At 40.9% G+C, this 22,018-nt stretch overlaps 1 protein-coding gene across 3 annotated transcripts in view; it reads right to left on the bottom strand.

The window, feature by feature from the left end:
• arb2a (ARB2 cotranscriptional regulator A) overlaps window positions 1-22,018 on the bottom strand; it is a 201,415-nt gene that overhangs the window by 78,273 nt on the left and 101,124 nt on the right. For all 3 annotated transcript variants that reach the window (XM_015972423.3, XM_015972424.3, XM_054731701.2), the window contains exon 8: window positions 9,013-9,132. In XM_015972423.3, coding sequence (XP_015827909.1) covers window positions 9,013-9,132 — 120 coding nt within the window. The remainder of the gene's footprint in view (window positions 1-9,012; window positions 9,133-22,018) is intronic.

Here is a 22,018-nt window from a genome sequence, read left to right as displayed (position 1 = left end):
TGCGTGTGCATATGTGTGTAGGTGTATCTGCACAAGTGTGTATGCTTATGAATAGGGAAATGCACAGTAACAATGATGGAGAAATATACAGTGGCTGTATTTAGGTGTGATCTCTCTGTAAGAATAGGCAAGGCCACAAATGATGCAGCTTGTTTCTAAAAATAACGACATCTATTCTGGTCCCATGTACTCATATAGGCACACACTGCATGTTCATGTTTGGAAAAAGGAGCTTTGAGATGACAAGAAGATCAAATAAAAAAAGCAGTTAGAAACTCATGGAGGCCTTTGCTTGCAGACAGACATACGCACAGACAAACAAAAAAAGAAAATCTGAAAGAAACAGACAGAAAGAAAAAAAAGAGAGAGAATAGCTAGTCTTCGTCACACACTGAGAAAGCCCAGGAGAATGTGAGGCTGTCACGGACAAAACACTGCATGAATATTTAGCAGTCAAATTAAAATTACAAAATACAAAACAAAACAAACAAAAAAGGAGTAGGTGAAAGAAAAAGGCAGAAAATATCCCTGCAAACACCAGAGGGACAAGTCCTCCCTGCTAGATTCACCCATTGTACTGCCTACATCCTTCTCTCTTCCCAAAGAATAGAGATTTGTCCCATAAAATATGAGAAATACTAAAACCCAGTAAAAGATCCTTCATATCAAACAAACCAACAGACTAGTTGTGCCAAGCTCTCAGATCACTCAGGCTTTCACTGACAAATAGTGCTGATTAGCAAAGATAATGCATGTGGTCCCTAGCGGTAAGAAATGGGAAACCCCTGCAAACAAACATCGTTTTTACTATATAACTAGCACTCAACGCATTTAAATGATAGCTGGGATAACACACCCCATAGGTACATTTCCTTCAGGTCGAAATGTGAATTTATTATCGGAACTCTTGTTTACAGACAGAATAAAGATTAAGGATTAAAACAGTGCATTTAACTGGATTACAGAGCAATGAGAGAGGACAAACTTATCTTGTATGCAACACTGGACAACGAGGAATTGTTTATCCAGATAATGCATTAATGTGTACTATGAGATGAGGGCAACCTTCCTGTAAAAGGGCATTACAATGAACATCCAAGCAGGCAGTACGTCCAGTCCAAAACTTCACTTTGAAGCTTTGAACCATATTTTGCTCTGTAAACAGTAACCCTTTTCATAAAACACTGTCACCCAGGCGCTGAGATACCTTGTTCTAGCATCGGTGTAATGAATATTTCATTTATTATTAGACTCCAAATTATTGACTCCGTTATTCTTTATTGGACATTTACAAGGCCCCAATCCACAGCAACAATGGCAAACCCTGTGTTGCTAAAACTACCGGCTTTTTTGTGTTGCTAGCTCCATTTTGATCACCTTACCAAAAAAATATGCATCCAAAAGTATTACCTTTACAGTGTTTGAATAACGAAAGCACTACTTAAGACGGTGAAATATAGAAATAAATTAAGTATTTTTGCTTCTGTAAACTAATTCACCAGACCTGTATGGTTATAAAGAAACAGTCCCCTGTGCACCTTTAATTCCGTCAGATCTACGTATATCCATCTCTCACCAGCTTTTGAGCTATCCACCGTTTCACTAAAGACTGACACATGTACAAGCTCTGCAATAAGTCTAATTTAGAAGCAAAACAGACCCATACCTACATGTCTTTATCCTGACAGAGCCCAAGGACAAGGGTGGACCAGGCTGTTTACAGAGGCAAGGCTTTGATAAAGAAAAAAAAAACTTTTCAAAAGGTTCATCTTTTCTCACCTCCTAGTGCTTGTATTTTGGGGTTTGTGTTTTGTTTTTTTCTACTCCTAATAGGACAGAGGATTTTCAGGGGCACACAAGAAATACAAATGAGTACTAAAAATATTTGGCTGGCACAAATAACGTTCGGCCAAGTTTTGTGTGTTAGAAAGTATTGCCTTTAACAATACAGTTGAACTTCCTTATCAATACTCAAGCCACAGCACTGTCTAATAAAATGTCTTGCAAGCTAGACGCAAGCATATTAATATTGACTGGGTTCAAATTAAATTTTAAAGGTGTGGAACACAGAAAAAAAAACAATTTTTATTGATTATTCTGATTATAATCGGTCACTCTGAGTTTATCATGCAGACTGACAATGAAAATAGTCTCCTACACCTATCTCCTGCATTAGCGTCTGATACAGAATAGATGGTGAGATGCTAGGATTTGAAAAACCTGACAGATCTATGTGACACTGTCACTGAACATTCTTGGACTCACCCTTCTTTATGGGGAACCCCTGTCTAAGCAGTCCTTCTCTGTGGCCATCTCCAAGTTTCAACCCTTCTCCACTTCCCTCACCTTTGGTATCGCACAAGGTTCTGTACTAGGGCCTCTACTGTCCCTCCTTTATCTGCTCACTCTCCAGCACATCTTGAGCTCTTCGAAAGGAATCTTCTACCCAACACATTCTCACACCCTAAGCGTTGAAAAATGACGCGGTGTGACCAAGCGTCAAAATAGGACGCGCAGGGTGTCCCAGCGCGTCAGGAGAGCACGCGCTGTGCCACAGCATCCGTATCCAACGCCGGCGGTGAGACGGACATTTAACCGACATTTCACCTCTAACCTCTAGCAATTTATCCTTCCCCTCACCCCCATCCTAACCTTAACCCAGTATGTCTGTGTAAATTTTCACCTAAGCGTGTTTGAGGAACAACGTTACGCGAAACAAAGTTTTGCATGTGCAAGCTGGTTAAGGTTAGGATGGGGTGAGGGGAAGGTTAACTAGCAAGAGGGTAAAGGTCACAAATCGGTCAAATGTCCGCCTCACCACGGGCGTCGGATACCGAAACTGGCACAGCGCGTCCTCCCCCGACGCGCTGGGGCACCCTGTGCGTCATATTTTGACGCTTGGTCACACCACATCATTTTTTGACGCTTAGGGTGTGAGAACGTGTTGCAGATGACATCCAACTGTATATCTTCTTAAAGCCCCATGAGATGTCTAAGCTGCAGCTGTTACACACCTGCTTAGACTCTATTAAAAACTGGTTGGTTGGGAACTTTCTACAGCTGATTGAAGAGGAGACTGAGATCCTCATCTGTGCTCCAGACAAGATGATTCCCAAATTCAGAGACTTTCTTGGTCCGCTTGCTTCTTACATCACACGCTCTGTCAGGAATCTTAGTGTGACCTTTGACTTGGCTATCACCCTGGATTCTTATGTCAATTCTCTTGTTCACTCTTCCTTCTTTCATCTCAGGAACATTGCTAAGCTGACTCCCACTCTGTGGTGTTCTGAATATGAGATTGTTGTCCACATCACCTCATGCTTAGACTACTGCAACTCTCTTTTCACTTGTGTTAGTAAAACTTCCCTGAACCTTTTGCAGGTGGTTCAGAATGCCTGTGCTCGCCTTCTCACCAAGTCCCTCACACACACACCCACATCACCCCGCTTCTCTTCCAGCTTCACTGGCTGCCGGTTAACTACAGAGTTCATTTTAAGATCCCGGTTCTAGTTTTTCTTGTGAAGCGCCTCTGGAATTTAATCTTGGAAGGCGCTATTTAAAAAATCTTTCTTCTTCTAAAGCGCATGTGTCAGACACAAGGCCCACTGGCCAGATGTAGCCCACGAAGCATTTTTCTGTGGCCCATGAGATAAATATTAAAAATATATTAAAACTGACCCGCTGGCCGATTTTACAGCAAAGACTACAGCTCCCATGATGCTTTGCGGCGTAAGCACAGAGCTGAAGCGCCCCTTCTTTTGTGTTTATTCCAGCGTCTGGTGCCGGTGTCTGCAGCTCCGCTGTCTTGGACAAACTACACACTCCTCTCACTCAGCGCCGAGTTTACTCAGCTATTTGCCGACGTTGAAGCCCAGAAACGGAGATTTTAACGGCTCAGTAATGTGTTCACGACTGAAAGAGAAAGTTTTCCAACTAACTTCCAGAGAGAGCTGATATAACTCCAGCGAGCAGCAACACGCTCAAATCAGCATGACTCTGTGGCTGCTGTAGTTTTTATTTTTCCTCCCCGACACACAACAACGTGGTCAAGTTACTCAGACGCTGTCCATGTTCACCAGCACAAACCTGTGTGAGCACCTGTTGTCATCTAATGTTGTCATTATTATGATGAAGATGAACAAACAACAGGAGTCTCCTCCTCAGCTCAGGCAGGTATCTGGCTGGAACAGGTGAGCATCACAGTAAATCAGTGGAGCAAACTGAGCTTAAAATGTTTGGTTTTATGCTCGTTTTCTGCTCCAAAACATGAAAGTTAACAGGTGAGATATTGCATTTTCATTTAAGATAAAATTATATTTTTGTTGTTGGCCCGTGAGAAAAGATTTCACCTACAGTAAAACAGGAAGTGGAAAGGCTGCAGATAGATGAACAGAATAGAAAATCCCTTCATTGTTCCTCAGTGTGAAAAGCTAGATGTCGCAGCAGCAATGACACGTATTACAGGAGAAAAAAAGAGAAAACAAAAAATAAGAAAAATGAATAAACAACAAGAAAACATAAATCCTGAATAGATTTTAAAATGCTGAATACACCACAAGTTATGAATACCACTGATGTGTTTTATTTAAAATTGACTTACTAGTGTGTAATTTGGTTATTCCACATTCAGTGTTAATGCAAAAATAAGTTTGTTTCCAAATTAAAAGGTTCAAAATTGCATATATGTTGATGAAGAAAATGTGCTGTGAACCCATCGGTTGTTTTTCAGTGTCTTAATCATTGTTCATTACATATACGTGTTAACGTTGCTGTGTTAGTCTGGAACATCATCTCGTGTTTTGGCATGGGTTCTCCTTTATGCATTTTTTGATTCAAGGTCATATGTTATGCCCTTTTGTCTCTATCCTCGGTCATATTGTTACATTATCATTATTTGTTGCTCATTTGTTCTGTTACTTAGTTAAGCATTCATTGCTAATTTGCTAATTTGTTTACGATAGTAATGTGTGGTGGACAAGTCCACCAAAGGGAGGACTGTTGGCGCCAAAAAAGGTCAAGAGGTCATCTACAAAATGTATTGAGTTAAAGCTGAGTTCTTAGGTTTAAAGTGTTTTCTGGCTAGAGTTCGTGTGCTGTTCCAACATCAGCTCCGAAGGAATTTCCTGTTTTGGTCTCTGCTTGCTTCCAGTAAAATTGCTTAAAGCTTTTCTGACTTGCTAAAAATACTTGATGTGTTGCTGTGTCCCAGACAGAAGTCTCCACCCACAGTTTACCAAATATGGTCTGGTTCTCGCCGGTTGACTAATGAATGTTCAAAGGCTGTGAGCTATAAAAAGGGGAACCACTCTTTTGTCGGGGTCTTTCGGCTGTCTTGAGATGTGAGAAGACAAATAAAAGACCACGCTGTCTCGACTGAAAAAACTCTCTCCGACTCTTTTCTTTAAGAATAACAGAAATTGCCCACAGCAGCAGCAATGACACGTATTACAGGAGAAAAAAAGAGAAAACAAAAAATAAGAAAAATGAATAAACAACAAGAAAACATAAATCCTGAATAGATTTTAAAATGCTGAATATACCACAAGTTATGAATACCACTGATGTGTTTTATTTAAAATTGACTTACTAGTGTGTAATTTGGTTATTCCACATTCAGTGTTAATGCAAAAATAAGTTTGTTTCCAAATTAAAAGGTTCAAAATTGCATATATGTTGATGAAGAAAATGTGCAAATTTGCCATCACTTTTTCTAAAAATATTAAGTTTGGCTTGCAACTTCGTCCCAGATTTTCATTTTGGCCCAGTGTGAATTTGAGTTTGACATTCCTGATCTAAAGGTAACCCTGTAGCCTAGAAACAGTAGCAGAAGCAAAATAATTTTGCACTGTATGTCGGTTTAGCCACACTCCATTTGAACATCCACAGCTCTGACCAGTCTGGTGGTGTGCCAACTGCAGAACTTTATCTGTTTGGTGGGCGAGATGATGAGACGGAGAGGAACAACTAAAGTAAAAAGGGCTTATTTGAAACGGCTTTGGTATCAACTTTGGACAATTTAGATTTGTGCATTTATTTGAGTCAAGAGCAGATGGAGGTACTTAAGTCCTTCATTTAGAAAAAATTACGTATTTGCATCTTCTTTGACAGTGTAGGGATGACTGCCCCATTGATTCACATCCATAGCAGTGAATACATCACTTTGCTCATTTTCCCATAGCATGCAGAGACAGTTTGAAAGACAGCTGCAGATTCCACCCCTCACCTGAACTTTCCCTATGGGTCGTGGCTAGACTATATATTCACATATAGACACATAGAATGGCTTAAAAGGCTAGTGACCCTAGGAAAAATATTTGATCTTTGGTTGAATAGTGTGTCTCAATGTGTATTCCTATTAGTGGGAGGTAAAAAGTTCTAGCAGATTACTAACACCATATCATACCATACCATACCATACCATACACCATAGCACTCAATGTGAACAAGGACATCCTAACAATTGTGTATAAATCACTGATTGAATCCATTCTAATTTTCAATATTTCATCTTGGTATAACTTTCTTACAGTTAAAAACAAAACACAACTCTTTCACATTGTTAAATTAGGCAGCAAAATTACAGGTTCACCTCAGATCCCACAAGCGAGCAGTGCACAGGAAGTCTACCCTGATCAGTGCAGACTCAACCCATCCATTGAATCCACAATTTCAGTTACTTCCATCAGGAAGGAGGTTCAGGGTTCCATTGGCCAAGAAAGGTGTCTATAAGAAATCATTTGTTCCCACCGCAATTACAATTTTGAATTCTTAAAGTTTTATTTTTTTACGACGATAACTTTCTAATACCTTTTAATTGTCTTTTTATGTATTTGTGTGAATGCGATATGGATTGCATTGTAAGGTGAGCAATGTCAAAGGCGAATTTCTGCCTCAATTTGAGATGGACAAAAAAGTTTATCTATCTATCTATCTATCTATCTATCTATCTATCTATCTATCTATCTATCTATCTATCTATCTATCTATCTATCTATCTATCTACCTACCTACCTACCTACCTACCTACCTACCTACCTACCTACTTGGGATGAGCGAGTACACCACTATCTGTATCTGTTCAACCAACAAAATTATCTGTATCTGTACTCGGAATGGGCGTGGCATAACCCGGAAATGGGCGTGGTTTAACCGGAAGTGGGTGTGGTTCACATCAATATATTATTTTAAGTCTGAAGTTGATATGGATTGATCAGAAGTTGATATGTGTGTGGTTTATTTGAAAACTATTTACAGAGCAGTCTCAGAATAGAGATTAAATATTTTTGATCATAACACTAAAGGAACTATTTCAGAACAAGTGTTTCAATAAAATCAGCACATTAATATTTAAGTGCATGGATTAATACATCTGAACTCATGCAGTAGGAACTAGGACATATGAAATGCTCGAACCAGACACAACTTTATGTATATTTTTTAATTTTAATTTGATTTTTTTCTTAACGTTCTTGGCATTTTCCCACACAAAGTTAAACAAAACAATGTTGATTGAGGTGTGTGTGTGTGTGTGTGTGTGTGTGTGTGTGACAGAGAGGGAGAGAGGGGGAGTTAAAAAAAATAAAAATCCCGACCGGAGTGGAGGTAGAGACGCAGCACGTCAGCTCTGTCTTGTCAAATGCACCATGTAAGTTACGAAAAAAGTAACTTTAAATATTCAACCGAAAAAGAGGCGAGCTGAAGAAAACCTAGGGAGAACTGAAGAAACGTGAGCAACAGTGAAGCAATCACAGCGAGATCCGTTACTGTCTGTGTGTGTGTGTGTGGATGAGCCGGACGGACTGTGCTCCTGGCCGGCTAGAGAGTTTTGTGTGTAGGGAGGGGCGGGCGCTCTATGTGACTGGCCAATCACAGAGCGTGAAGACAGTCAGTTACCCAATGAGGATTTTCCTTCAGCACGATTACAGATATTTACGAGGTTTACTCGTGTCATGCTCGTATTCGTCAAAAATGCTTTATCCGTACTGGATACTCGTCTGAAACGAGTATCCGACTCATCCCTACTACCTACCTACCTACCATTCCATTCCATTCCATACCATACCAAGTTTATTTATAAAGCACATTTAAAAACAGCATGACAGATGACCAAGTGCTGTACAGTAGTAATAAAAGGAAAACCCCAAGATAAAAACAAGATAAAGATCATAAGAGAGAAAAGGGATAACCTAAAAATTAAAAAAAATTAAAAATAAAAATACTAGAGTAAAAACAAAGTCACAATAAAAACATAATGCTAAAAGGTTAGCACATGTCAACAGGGAAGATTCTAAAACAATACTAGTCATTGATCAAAAGCTAAATAATAGAAGAAGGCCTTCAGTACAGACTTGAATCAACCCAGTTCTGGGGCCTGTTGAACTCTAAGGAGGAGAGCATTCCAAAGTTTAGGAGCATCGAATGGAAAGGCCTGCTCCCCACGAGATTTGTACTTCATTTTTGGGATGCACAAAAGCAAGTGATCTGCTGATCTCAGGGTTCTGGGTGGAACATAAGGCTTGAGCAGTTCTGACAGATAAGCAGGGGCTTGACCATTCAGGACGTTGTAAACAAAGGTTAAGACCTTAAACTGGATACAATGTTTAACTGGCACCCGGTGCAAGCGTGCAAGGACAGGTGAAATGTGACAGCGTCTAGAGGTGTTTGTCAGGAATCTAGCCGATGCATTCTGCACTCTCTGAAGACGCTCAATTGCGGAGACACTGACACCAATAAGGACTGAGTTGGCATAGTACAAACGTGAGGTGACGAAGGCATGAACGACAGACTCCAGATGTGGTCGTCTTACTATTGACTTTAAACGTGAGATACGACGTAGTTGAAAGAAACAACACCTGACTGTAGCGTTAATTTGTAAACTCATTGACAGATCAGAGTCAAGTTTCACTCCCAGACTGGTTACACGTGTTTTCAAATTTCAAAACGGTAGAGGGAAGTCACCAGGTGCATGCTTTGGATTGACTGGGTTAAAAAGAATGGTGTGAACACACTCACCATCTCAACAAAAGAAAGGCCTCCATAGCTGTGAGCCATAATGAAGACATTCTTGGCAGCAGCTCTGGACACAAAGTGGTCCCACACGTAGAGCACATGGTCTTCAGAAGAACTGTTTTCCTGTAACACAAAATACATTCTAATGTCACATCAATAACAAAGATTTCTAAGTAAACATGTGCACTCAAAAACAAGAACATTTACGGTACAACCAATGGCAATGAAATAATTCAGTTATTAAATTCTGTTGATGTCTTCATTTTCATATATCAAAGCATATCAACCCCAGAGGCAGCCAAAAGGAGATAAATACAAATAAAAAAAGTGGTATTAGCCTAAGGTAAATTTAACAAAGGGCCACACTTCAGCAGATCAATAAGTCTTGCATATTGCAAATGCCCCAAATGTAAAACTCAATAGTGAGGATGACATAACATTTAAATCTTAATTTGTAACCCTGTGCTGGATCGATGGTGCAACTAAACACCAGTAAGGGTATAATAGGAAGGAACTAAAGGAAGGTCAAAGAAAAAACAAGATAAATCAAGCAACACAAAATGAAAACAGGCAGATACAAAACACGCAGGTACACACACACATGTACCCAGTGACAAAAGGATACACCTGCCGATGTACTCTCATCAATCTCATCTGTATGTATTCAGTCACAAAGACACGCAGGATCATGTAACTAGAAGACACGTTTAATTAACCTAAGATGTAAGTGCTTATCCAGGGCTGCAATAAACAATAGTAAAAAAAAGTACCAGCCAGAAAAGGGCAACCGTTAATGAACTTGCAACATTGATTCTGGCTTTGATTTTCTTTCAAACTGTCTGGTTCACAATAGAAATCAACAACGCAAACCCACAAGAGGCAGCTCCACACATGAAGCACCGCTGACTGGGAACACCTGAATCTTCTGGTCCAAATCAACATTATATCGTAGACAAGCTGGATGCAAGCATGATAACACACACACACACACACACACACACGCACGCACACACACACACACACACACACACATGTGCCCACAATTCTACTAATTAGCATACCTAAGCATGTAAAAATAATATCTTCAAATAAACAAACACAAGGCCTATGGAGAATGGAGCCTCATCTGTTAATTGAGTGTCAAACTGTTCAATGTGACTCAAAACAAATAATTAGCAATATAAGGTAAAGGACAAAGGGTGTCTCTTCAGAGACTGCACTGCTAGTTTCCATGAATGCGATTGCATTTTAATAAGACAGTGCATTACAACAGAAAGGTAATTACTTTAACTTTCACTCTCCTAAAGGTGGTAATTGAGTAGAAAGTGTAAAGCACACGCACAAACTTACATTACATAAAATAAGGTTTAAACTTTACTTTTAGATGACAGTAAGCTGTATTTTGAATTGATGAATACGTTTTGACCGTCTGCAACAGAGTGTAAGAGTGTGTGTGCTTGTAGCATTTGACAATGTGCTGATGTGTACTTTGTTGCGGTGTTTGTCTAGAAGTAAATTAAGCTGTCAGAATGTTTGTGTTTGTGTCAGATTAGCATGAGGAGGTTGTAGTGTCAGCACCGAGCTCAGTTCATAGACCGTGATGCAAGAGCGGGCAACTTTGCTACGACCTGCCCTTCTGCGAGGTGCACTGGCTTGAGCACTTGTGTGTGTGTGTGTGTGCGTGCGTGCGTGCGTGTGTGTGTGTGTGTGTGTGTGTGTGTGTGTGTGTACGTATGCTTTCCAGCACGTGCGGAGTGGCTGGCTAAAGGAGAGTTGTCTGTCTGAAAGGCTATGACATCAAAGTGCTTTGAAGTCTCCCTTCTTTCTCCTCCTCCACGTCACTATTTATCTGTGAGGTTCATTTCATTAGCCTGCCTCCTCTCCTCACTGCCCCCCCATCTATTTCCCTTTCTTCGTCATGAAAACCTCCTGTTTTTCTTCACACTCCTCTGTCTCGTCATCCGTCCTCTACTCCACTCACCCTTTAATGACGAGGCCTGACACCGGTTTGCTATTGCACTTTGAAGAGTCTGTGAATGTTGTGTCTGCTCCACAAACACAATCACAACTGCTGCAGACTTAGCACAAATACTCACAATGGTACATCTTACAAAATAGTACTTTTTTTGGTCCATGATAAGGTAAATTGCTGCTTCTATGTCTTTGTTTAATCTCTGGGGATTATTACAGATTTATGTCTTTTCCAAAAAAGGATGCTAATGCGCTCCTGACTCCCTCTTCACACACAAACTTTGCTTATACCCTCAGCAGCAGAAACAGCATGACTGACTACCTGGCATGGCAGTGTACTGAATAATCTAAACAACATTAGCATACTGCTGCAATTATTTCCCGAGGTTAATTTGCTGAAGTGAAACATGCCTCCCTGCGAGACCGGCTTCCTGTCACCAGCTCTCATCTGCTGTCTAAGTTTATTGTTTTTTCCTGAATTTTCTCACAGTCGGCATGTGTGTGTGTGTGTGTGTGTGTGTGTGTGTGTGTGTGTGTGTGTGTGTGTGTGTGTGTGTGCGTGCGTGCGTGCGTGTGTGCGTGCGCGTGTTTGATTGTGCATGCATCTGCCAGCCTCAACAAAACCTCACTGCGCACCTGTTGCTGTCGTCCTTCAATCATGACTGTCAAAGGACAATTGAGGAGGGATATGGTTTGTGAACAAGTTTCCTGGATTTACAGAGATCCATAAAACCCTCTTAGTGAAAACACAATTTTAAAATATAACTCAGACAGTCCCGGTAACTAAGATGTTAGTCGTTTGGAGACACAAAAGTTCAAGAGAACATGCACATTGTGTCTTGCACCTTGGACTGGTCAGAACAGGCAGAAGTTAGTTGCATATGTTGCCAAACCCTTCCAAATATCTTTCAATATCTCAAAATTTCTGGCTCATGAAAATGTAACTGAGGAGGGTTGAAGGTGGGTTCCAGATGCCCATGATGACCGAATAAATTTAGAAATTGTTCAATATGTTGTTTTGTGATTTTACCGCAAGTCAAGAAAATGGAGAACCCTTGCAAACATTTCAAAACACTTTAAAACTCTGTTTTGAATTCAGCTGGCTTTTTGTCACCGAGACTCGTTGTGAAACATTATAAGCTATTTTTTTATATCTTATTTCTGACTATAATCAGTCATGAGTTTTTTTTGCAGGCTGAACATGAAAATAGTCTCCTACATCTGTCTCCTGTGTTAGCTTCTGATAGAAAATAGAGGGTGAAACAGGATTAGAAAAGCCTGACAGATCTACGTCACACTGTCACTTAACATTCATGGACTCACCCATTTTGACTCACAACGAGGAAGGCTGTTGTTGGTTTAAAAACCAGGAAACAGCAGAGAATGTCTCGGCTAGTAGAAGTTGTCTGTTAGCATTAGCAACTACACCACACAGCAGAAGCTCCTTCAGACTTGTGTTTTTGTGGAGATAAAATATAAACGTTGCAGAGCTAATAGAGTCAGTGGTAGAGTCGTGTTGCTGTTAGCTAGGGATGTAAGAAAATATCGATATGGCAATATATCGTGATTTTTTTCCAGTGGTATTATATGAAAATTCAAAAGCTGTCTATCTAATTTTTGAAAGAATTTACATGCAAACATTTGTGTATTTTCTTTTGTTTTGGTGCAATTCAAACACCAACCGCTAGTTGGCAGCAGTGTGCAATGTGTTTTGTTTTCACCATTTAAATGTAAATTCCTCTTTTATGGTTCAGATTCCTCAAGTTACGTATCAGTTTGGACTGTTTATTGAATTTTTATTTTATAATAAATTCAGTCTAAAAAATCTCTAATATCATCTGGCTGAATGTATCACATTATATGGTGATAAATCGTATTGTCTCCCCTCTATTGTGATATGTATCCAGAGAATCAAGATAATTATGGACAACCCTGAGCATTCTCTTCACAAGACTGTCTGACAATGGAAGAGTGTCTTCAGTCAGAGGCTTCTTCAGTTTCGCTGCAACACTGACCGCTACTGGAGATCCTTCCTGCCAACAGCCATTGTAATACACAATAACTCTTTGACAACTTGATTATTATTATTATTCTGAGCTACTACAGCAATCAATTTCCATCTGGGATTAATAAAGTATTTTTGAATTGAATTGTGTCATATTGCAGTAATTTCACCAATACACATCCCTACTGTTAGCCAATCAAAGGCGAGATGTCCAAGTATCAGGAAATAAGATTCCAAAACCTGCCATCTGAAGCTCAGCTGTGATGTGGCTCACTTGTATTTCCTGGAAATGGTGCACCGGTGTTTTTTGCCTCCCAAGTAAAACTTACAAGGCATTCGTTCCTACTAGAGACCACTGCAAATGTATTGATTAAATGAGTTTCACACCTTTGAATGGTCTTCAGAAGATGATAGCTAAAGATCACCAGTCTTTAAAAATGAGTAAAGCCTTTAATGAAATTTCTTTAATGATACTCAAAGCATTATACTCATTAACATTGCACAAAGGGAATCAAAGGGCATGAAAAGGAATTTAGCCACGTCGCTGCCACGCCATGAGAAGAACACTGACTATGTGGTAAAATCTGCGAGTTCTTCACTGAATGCATCTTGAAGACGTCTATAATATTTTGTCTTTCCATTGCAGTCTAATTTTATTCTGTAAAAACTTGGCGTGCACTTGTGCGCGCACACGCGCACACACACACACACACACACACACACACACACACACACACACACACACACACACACACACACACACACACACACACACACACACACACACACACACACACACACACACACACACAAATAAGCTCCATTACTTCCTCACAAAGTAAATGCACACAATCTCCTGTTCTTTTTCTCAGAAGTAGTCCGTTCTAATGTTTGCCCCGTGTTCTTGCCTGTAATGAGAAACAGGGAGAAGAGAGCAAAGGAATAGTGCACAGGAGCCAGAATACCAGCCTTTTTGCCAACATAAACCCAGTGTTTAACCAGCGCAGGAAACAATGATTCTAACATCATCTACACACAGTTTGACAAACAACCAATTCAGTCCTCCCCGCTCTCCTTTCTCCTCCTCCTCCCCAGCCACCTAAAAGACAGAAGACTTCAGAAAACAGCTGAGGCAGTTGGGATGTCGAGGAAGATTGTGAGCAATATGGACCGGAAAGCATCCAGTGGATGAGAGCCATTATACATTTTGCACTGTTTTCCAACCCTTTCAGGAGGAGCCAAAAGTGTCAAGACAGTGTCACGGGATCCCTAAACAACTTTATTGGCGCTGGACGGTTCTGCTGGGGCAGTGCTGGTTCCAATCTTATAAAAACGCTGCTAAGTGTTTCAGGGTGTTAGAGTGAGAGCTGAAGTATGAATCAAAAGTGATAAAATCATGTGAAACTATTACCCCTGAGTCAAGTAAGAGATAGAACAAAATTATTTAGACCACGCAGAAGTTCGTTCTCTCACTGACTCACTCGTTTTCACACGAGCACGCACACACATAAACTGGCTGACCTATCTCTCAGTCCCCTCGTGTGCTCAGGCCACACACTGAGTACAGCAACTAGCAGCTTCAGTCACTACAGTCTTTAATATGTCAAGCTCAGCACGGAACAAGATTGTTTTCATTTGGCCTAATGATTAGAAATTAAATAAGCAATGCAGGTAATTACATGATGGATATCAGCAAAGAGGTAGTTTGTGTTTGTTTATGCACAACTGCATTCTTGTCTCTCTGCGTACAATTAAAACTGGTCCTGTAAGACACCTGTTTGCAATTGCATTCTAATCAATGTTTGGGACATGTAGTCCTTTGCCATCTCCTTCTCCTCTCGCTCCTTCCCTTTTTTTTTTCTTCCCCTCATATTTGTTTCATTCTTTCCAGTCTTTAAAGGTAGACGGAGAGCTCAGGCGAGCTGGAAGCTGTCTGGGAGCTGATGGGTCCGCTAGAGCAGGGGGAAAGGAAGGTATGGAGCAAATTAGCGGCAGAGATGGAAAAATAATGACTGTGGCATTGTGGGTAATTAGCAGGTATAGCACCTATGGAGAATTGGGAATATAATGATGTGAGAAAGAGACAGAGAGAAGGGAGAATGAGGTGAAAAACATGTGCAAGACTAACAAGAGGGAGGTAACTAGGTGTGTGTGTGTGTGTGTGTGCGTGTGTGTGATGGAGAAAGATGGAGAAATGTATGTGTAGGTGTGTGTTATTTGACTTAGCAAGGAAGGAATATACAGTGGAAGGAAGAGTGAGAGAGTGACGTGAGGAAAGAGAGAGCGAAGCAAACCCTCAGCGTATATGTTATACCGCCTGCAGATTAGCGTGCACAGACTGTATACAATAAAATAGCATGACCTTGGCTGGGTCACTCTGCTCTGACAATATTTGCCAGGGCATTGTTTCAAATCAATAACTCATTAACAAAGTACAAAGGAAGTTGCTGTGGGTTTGTGAGATTCTTTATTAGAAAAGAGCGTCTGTGAGCCAGAGAGGTCATCGCTGTGACATCTCGGCTAGCCTCTCGCTGCCGCCCGGATTGTCAGGTGAAATTACTGCAAGTCATTAATTGACATAAGGCAAAAGAGAGCGGGCAGGCAGACAAGGCAGTGTTTGTTCCAGGATGACCCCAAGGGCTGTGCGTGTGAGTGTGTGTGTCTGTGTGTGAGAGAGAGAGAGAGAGAGAGAGAGAGAGAGAGAGAGAGAGAGAGAGGGAGAGGGAGAGAGAGAGAGAGAGAGAGAGAGGGAGAGGGAGAGGGAGAGAGAGAGAGAGAGAGAGAGAGAGAGAGAGAGAGAGAGAGAGAGAGAGAGAGAGAGAGAGAGAGAGAGAGAGAGAGAGAGAGAGAGGGAGAGAGGGAGAGACGCAGGCAGCTCAGTGGGTAGGGAGGTGTGAGGGAGGACAGGATGGAAGTGTTTGATGGTTGACCTGACTGGAAGATTGGGAGCAGAGATCTGGGATGGACAACACCGGTTCTGCATTGGTTAAACACACAACTGCATGCACACACACACGTGCGCATGCACACACGTGCACACACACACGCGCGCGCACACACACACACGCGCGTGCATGAACAGATGCTCTGCACTCCGTCAGATGCCTTCTCGGGAAAGCTTTAAAACACTTGGAAACTTTCAGAAGCCTAACATGCTCATTTATGTATTGAACTCCAACATGAGACAACCTTAACATGCAAACATACAACAACTTGGGTTGTATTTAAAACACCCATGCAAACAAAACTCATTAAACACACACCAAGTTACAAGAAAAATGGCATCTAGCCAATTTGTTCTCTGCAGCAAGGAAGTTAGCTGCCTTCTAGTTCTGGTCATTGACCTCTCCTTTGACCAGGTTCAGAGGTTAATCAAGTTCCTACCTGTCCTTTGGAATGCTGAGCTGTACTTATTGTCAAGACGGAAAGTCAAAGGTCAAATAAAGTGACTGTATAATTGCCCGTGGGCCACAGGTTGGGTCACAGAAGTGAGGGTGACAAAGCGAAGAATTCCTGTCACACAAAGAAACACCGAAAACAACAATAAGGCAATGTCTGTTCCTTAACACATTTAAACTTCCACTTAGGAACGCAAACACTATTGGCTCAAACACAGACGTAAACAAGGGCCTGTGCAGCCCAGTGATGATGGGTACAGCTATTTGGAGATGAATGTTCTGATGTCTAAGCCTTACACACACACACACACACGCACACACACACACACACGCGCACACACACACACACACAGCATCATTAGGTAATAAGAGAGCTCTGGTTTGTCCTTCATTGACATTTTTCTGTTCTTTTATTGTTGAAGTTGCAGTGAAGCTGAAAACAGTCGAAGCAAAGGGATGGAAGAATCAGTTTCTATAACATTCTACAGTAAATAAAAAAATGATGATCATCCATCAATTAAAGCAGCAAGGCTGAAAGTAGAAATGCTTTTTAAAAAAGAGAAAAATAAAAGGAAAAGTATTTTAGTCATTTATAAAAATAAGTGGTGCCTGAAGAAAGGCAAAGCTCTGTTTTTTGTCCTCTTTGCTCGTTTTTCCCCTTCTTCTTTCCAGGGCCTGCTGGCCTAATCCCAGCCAACCAGCCTTGGGTGAACTCTTTGGAAGCTTCTTAAGCCCATGAATGTGCCTTTTGTTCCTGCCATTCCTCCGCTTGGCTGACAGAAAATAGCTAACTGGATTACTGCTAAAATTCAGAGTAAAGTGAACTCCCAAACTTCTATATGGCTAAGTGCTGAGACAGTGCCCACCCCCCTCCAACCCCAATCCCCTCCCATCCCCATCCTAATCAACGTTCCTCCGATCAGACTTTTTATCCATCCATGCCTCCCCATGCCCTCCCTCTTTTCTCTCTTCTCTTCTGCCATTATCCCCCTAAACATGGCCGGGTGCTGTGGGATCTGGAGATGAAGAGAGGAGAGCGATTAGGTGAGGTTGAGAGGTTGCACACTATGAACCCAGGGCTAAAAAGTACAGATCCTAAAAGCAGTTAACATCTTATTAATGTGTGTAAGGAAGTGTATTAATCAACTCAACTCCATCAGTGGGTTCCTGTGTGTTTGTGTGTACATTTACATCCTTCTTTGTCTGTGAATATACTGTATGAGTTTGGGTTTAGATCCACCCTAAGAAAGGTTAGTTTAGGTATTTTTGTGTACATTAGGAAGTTTGTAAATGTAGTTTGTGTTTATTTCTGAACAGTTGTGTACAGGTGGTCCAGGATCTCTGTGGGGGTTAGAGTGTGAGGTGTGATGAAATGAAACATGAGTGTGTTTCTGTATGCGATTTCCAACAGGGAAAAAAAAATGCAGATAAAAACAGCTTTGCTAAAGAGGTTTGATTTAATCCACCACCTACCCAGACTGAGCTAGAGGATACAGATGCAAGAACACAGAATATCAGCATGTCTTTGAATTTTGCATCGTCTCAATTGTCTGCCAACGTGTGTGTGTGTGCGCGCGTGCGTGCGTGCGTGCGTGCATGCATGCGTGTGTGTGTGTGTAAGGACATGACACTTTACTCTAGGATCAACAGAGGCAGTAACACAGTGGAGAAGGAGGAGTGAACAATAAAAAAGCATCCCTCTCAGTTTAGGGTCGAAGGTCAAACTTCAAGTAGCCCCAACAGAAAGTAAACTGCTAACTCTTTCTACCCAAAACAATGCAAAAAGTAACTTTAAACAGGATATATATTTTAACAATAAATACATAAAATGTATATTTTCTTTTACTCCCGATCCAAAATTTAATTTGTATTACTTTATTTTAAAAAAGTTTGTTTAATGTGCAGCCAGATTGTTTTTACGGTAAAATGGAGCTAGAGTTCATTTTTGTTCGAACAAGTAATGACCTAAAAGGGCAAAAAAAAATATTTATGTTGGTAGCTAAAGCACATGCTACGGTTACTTTGGATGCCATTTAATCAAAAGATGGTGAAAAAAACTAAATTTAATATCTGCACATGCAGCATTCTGATGCCAAAAGCTCTGCTTCAGCTTTATAAAAGTGAAATAAGAAGAGGTAATAAACCAGAAACCCAGAGAAGAAGAATGTAGATGCTAAGAAACTGGAGGGAATTTCAGAATTTTAGCAGAATAAAAGTGCATCAAAAGCTGAATTCAAGTGGTTTCAATTGGGAACTTCTAAGTTGCAGTTGCTTTAAAAGGACATCTACTAATAAGCAAAGTAATTCTGTCTAACAGTATATTTCTTTTAGTAATTTATTTGTGTTCAACACACCAACAATTTAACTGTCCAGGGACCTCATTTATCAAGTTTGCTTACACACAAAACAGGGTCAGAAAACTGCGTGAGCAACTTTCCACGCAAACTTTAGGGATTATGAAAGAAAACTTAGCAGAAAAATGTGTGCAACTTTAAGTTGACTAAGGCACCTTGCTTACGCACATTTTGGACATGGAGAGCACCTGCAGTGCTGCTGCTGAGAAGGATACAATTATGAAATCCTGCAGCATTATCACTTGTACTGCTTTGTTTTCACACAGAACAAGACCCCCCACACGCGTATGCGCATGCATGCACACACACACACACACACACACACACACACACACACACACACACACACACACAGCCTGATGCACAACATACGGAATGCAGAATATCAGCAGGGGGACAGATTGAGACAGAATGTCATGCGTCTGAGACAGTGTAAGCGTTCTGTCACTGTGACCCGATTGATCATGCACCCTGGCTACTTGTACAGGGGAAATCTCCGTTTGGGTGACTGGTTAGCGCGCGTGACTTTCACCCGGAAGTCTGACGATCGAATCCCGATTGGACCATGTTTTTATGTCCGCCACAGATCTCTCAGAAGAATTCACAACATTGACGGCTTCAGCAACGCTGTGCCACTCCGTGGATTTTCTCTAATTTGCTTTGCAAAAGCACTTCCTTTCATTTCTCCACCTCACCCACAGGTACCTCAATTTCTGCTTCTGTGAAATTGCGCTTCCTTGATCTGCCTTGATCTACGGTCACCATGTCATTGGCGGAGCGCTGCAAAATCCGGCTTATGTATATGCATGAGATCCACAAGGCACTTTGCACTGACTATTTATGACAGTAAGTGGGCGTGGTGAGGGCGGGATGTGACTAAAATGCAGCTGAGAAACTTTCTCATTAGTCTCCGATTTATGAAGCGGAAATTGCGTGCAGCTGTGCGTGTCCATGTTTGATACATCACAAACCTACTTGGCATAAGTACTTTTTTTTTGCTGAGCTTAAGTACGGTTTTAGTAAGGATTCTACGCAATGTTTGATAAATGAGACCCCAAAGCTTTAAACAAAGCAGTGACAGGCTCCAAACTTTTGACCTTATCCATACACGTTTATGGGAGGATCCATACATGATTACGGGATGGCACATGACTGATATTCCATGGCTTACTGAAGGTTAGTAAAATATTTGCTTGGAAATAGGGATGTTCTGATCAGGGGTCTGTGTGAAAACGAAGCAGTACAAGCTGCAGGATTTCATAATTGTATCCTTCTCAGCAGCAGCACTGCAGGTCCTCTCTATGTCCAAAATGTGCGTAAGCCAGGTGCCTTAGTCAACTTAAAGTTGCGCACATTGTTCCGCTAAGTTTTCTTTCATAAATCCCAAAGTTTGCGTGGAAAGTTGCTCACGCAGTTTTCCAATCCCGTTTTGTGCGTAAGCAAGCTTGATAAATGAGGCCCCTGTTTTTTATGTATTTTTTGGTTCCCAATCCGATTCTGAGTCATTTGATTTATGCCGAAACCGAGTCCTGATCCGATGCTTTTCAGGAAAGTATAAAAGTAAGAAGAAAACAGATCCAAATGTTCATTTAAGTTTCACTTTCACTTATTTGGAAAGTACACTAAAAAACGTGTTTATGTTAAGAATTTATAACTTTTCCCTTCATAACACCTGTAGCTCAGCGTGTAGCCCCGGTGCTGCAAGAGAACTAGAAACCTCGACGTTTTGCAGTCTGTTGGCAATTTCTCTTTGTTTATTAGCATATCTTTCTCTGTCGGCTGGCTCTGCCTTTTTGTTTGACTTCACTGTGGACTGAGACTGTTGGAGGCAAACTGGGAATTAAAGGAAACCAGTGATTAGCTCTGTCGAGGCCCGAAGGGAAAAGCCAACGGCAAAAGCAGTTTGTTCGAAGGCAGCGGATCTTGGAGCTGTGTCCTTTCCAGCATGTCATATGCCCAGTCTGCACACAATACAAGTGGCTGAAGCTCTGCCTTCTCTGTGCGTCTTAAATTATCACTAAGCTGAAGACATTTTAGCTCTCCTGAGGAGACGTTAGCTGTGCGTTAGCCTGCTTGCTAACAGCTGCACTTTGGAGTCTCTGCCTGCTGTAAGTTGAGTGACATTACCGGGTTGTTTTCGTACAAGAAACTAATAATATTGGTGTAGAGGATCTTATTGGAATTAAAACTAAGCCATTTTTATTTCATTTGAAAATCTCTACCTCAGGATGAATTTTAAAAAATCATGTTTATTGTTTTAAAAGGTTAAATCTAATTTATTTCTCCCGATCGCTATTCTTTCAAAAATCCCGTGATGGGGACCGATTTCCGATCACGTGATCGGATTGGAGCATCCCTACTTGTAAAAAATATAATTCCCACACTGGTAATGCCACTGAAGAGCTCAATAAACAGAAGGACCCAGCACACTAATACATGAAAATAAAAATATAGAAATAACTCAAAAACACAAGCTAAATTATATTTGATTTTAAATTAGATTACATGTAATTCAATGTTGAGCTTAGTCAGCGTATTTACACGATACACTGTCTCAGTAAAAAAAACAACAATATGAGAGCCAATCCATTAAAGCACACTTCCTTTTACAATCATTGGTAAATTCAGCGGAGCTGGAATGCAGATTTAACTTTCCATTATTTCTATAAACACAACATGCTTGTAAAGAAGTGATTTAAAGTCAAAGTAACATTTATATAAAGAAGTCTGTCAAACAAGCGTGTGTTTATTGGTAAGAATCTGGTGATACGATATTTATCACAACCCAGGGGAGATGATACTATATATATATATATATATATATATATATATATATATATATATATATATATATATATATATTGTATCACTATACAGTGGGAATCATGCAATATATATTACAACACATGGGAAACAATATGTTATGATAAATGATAAATGACCTGCACTTGTATAGCACCTTTCAGAGTCAGAAGACTCCAAAGCGCTTTACACTACAGTGTATCATTCATCCATTCACACACTGATGGTGATGAGCTACAATGTAGCCACAGCTGTCCTGGGGCACACAGAGGCATAGCTGCTGAGCCCACTGGTCCCTCCGACCACCACCAGCAGGCAAGTTGGGTTAAGTGTCTTGCCCAAAGACACAACAGCAGAATTCTGTCTGGAGCCGGGATCAATCCTGCAACCTTCTGATTACCGGACAACCCGCTCAACCTCCTGAGCTACTGCTGAGGAGGTTGTTATTTACCACAATACAGGGGAGACGATAAAATGTT

Source organism: Nothobranchius furzeri, chromosome 17, assembly GCF_043380555.1.
Source record: "Nothobranchius furzeri strain GRZ-AD chromosome 17, NfurGRZ-RIMD1, whole genome shotgun sequence".
Classification (NCBI taxonomy): Eukaryota; Metazoa; Chordata; class Actinopteri; order Cyprinodontiformes; family Nothobranchiidae; genus Nothobranchius; species Nothobranchius furzeri.
The sequence above is the reverse complement of the archived record's forward strand: the minus strand, read 5'-3'. Positions and strand labels throughout refer to the sequence as shown.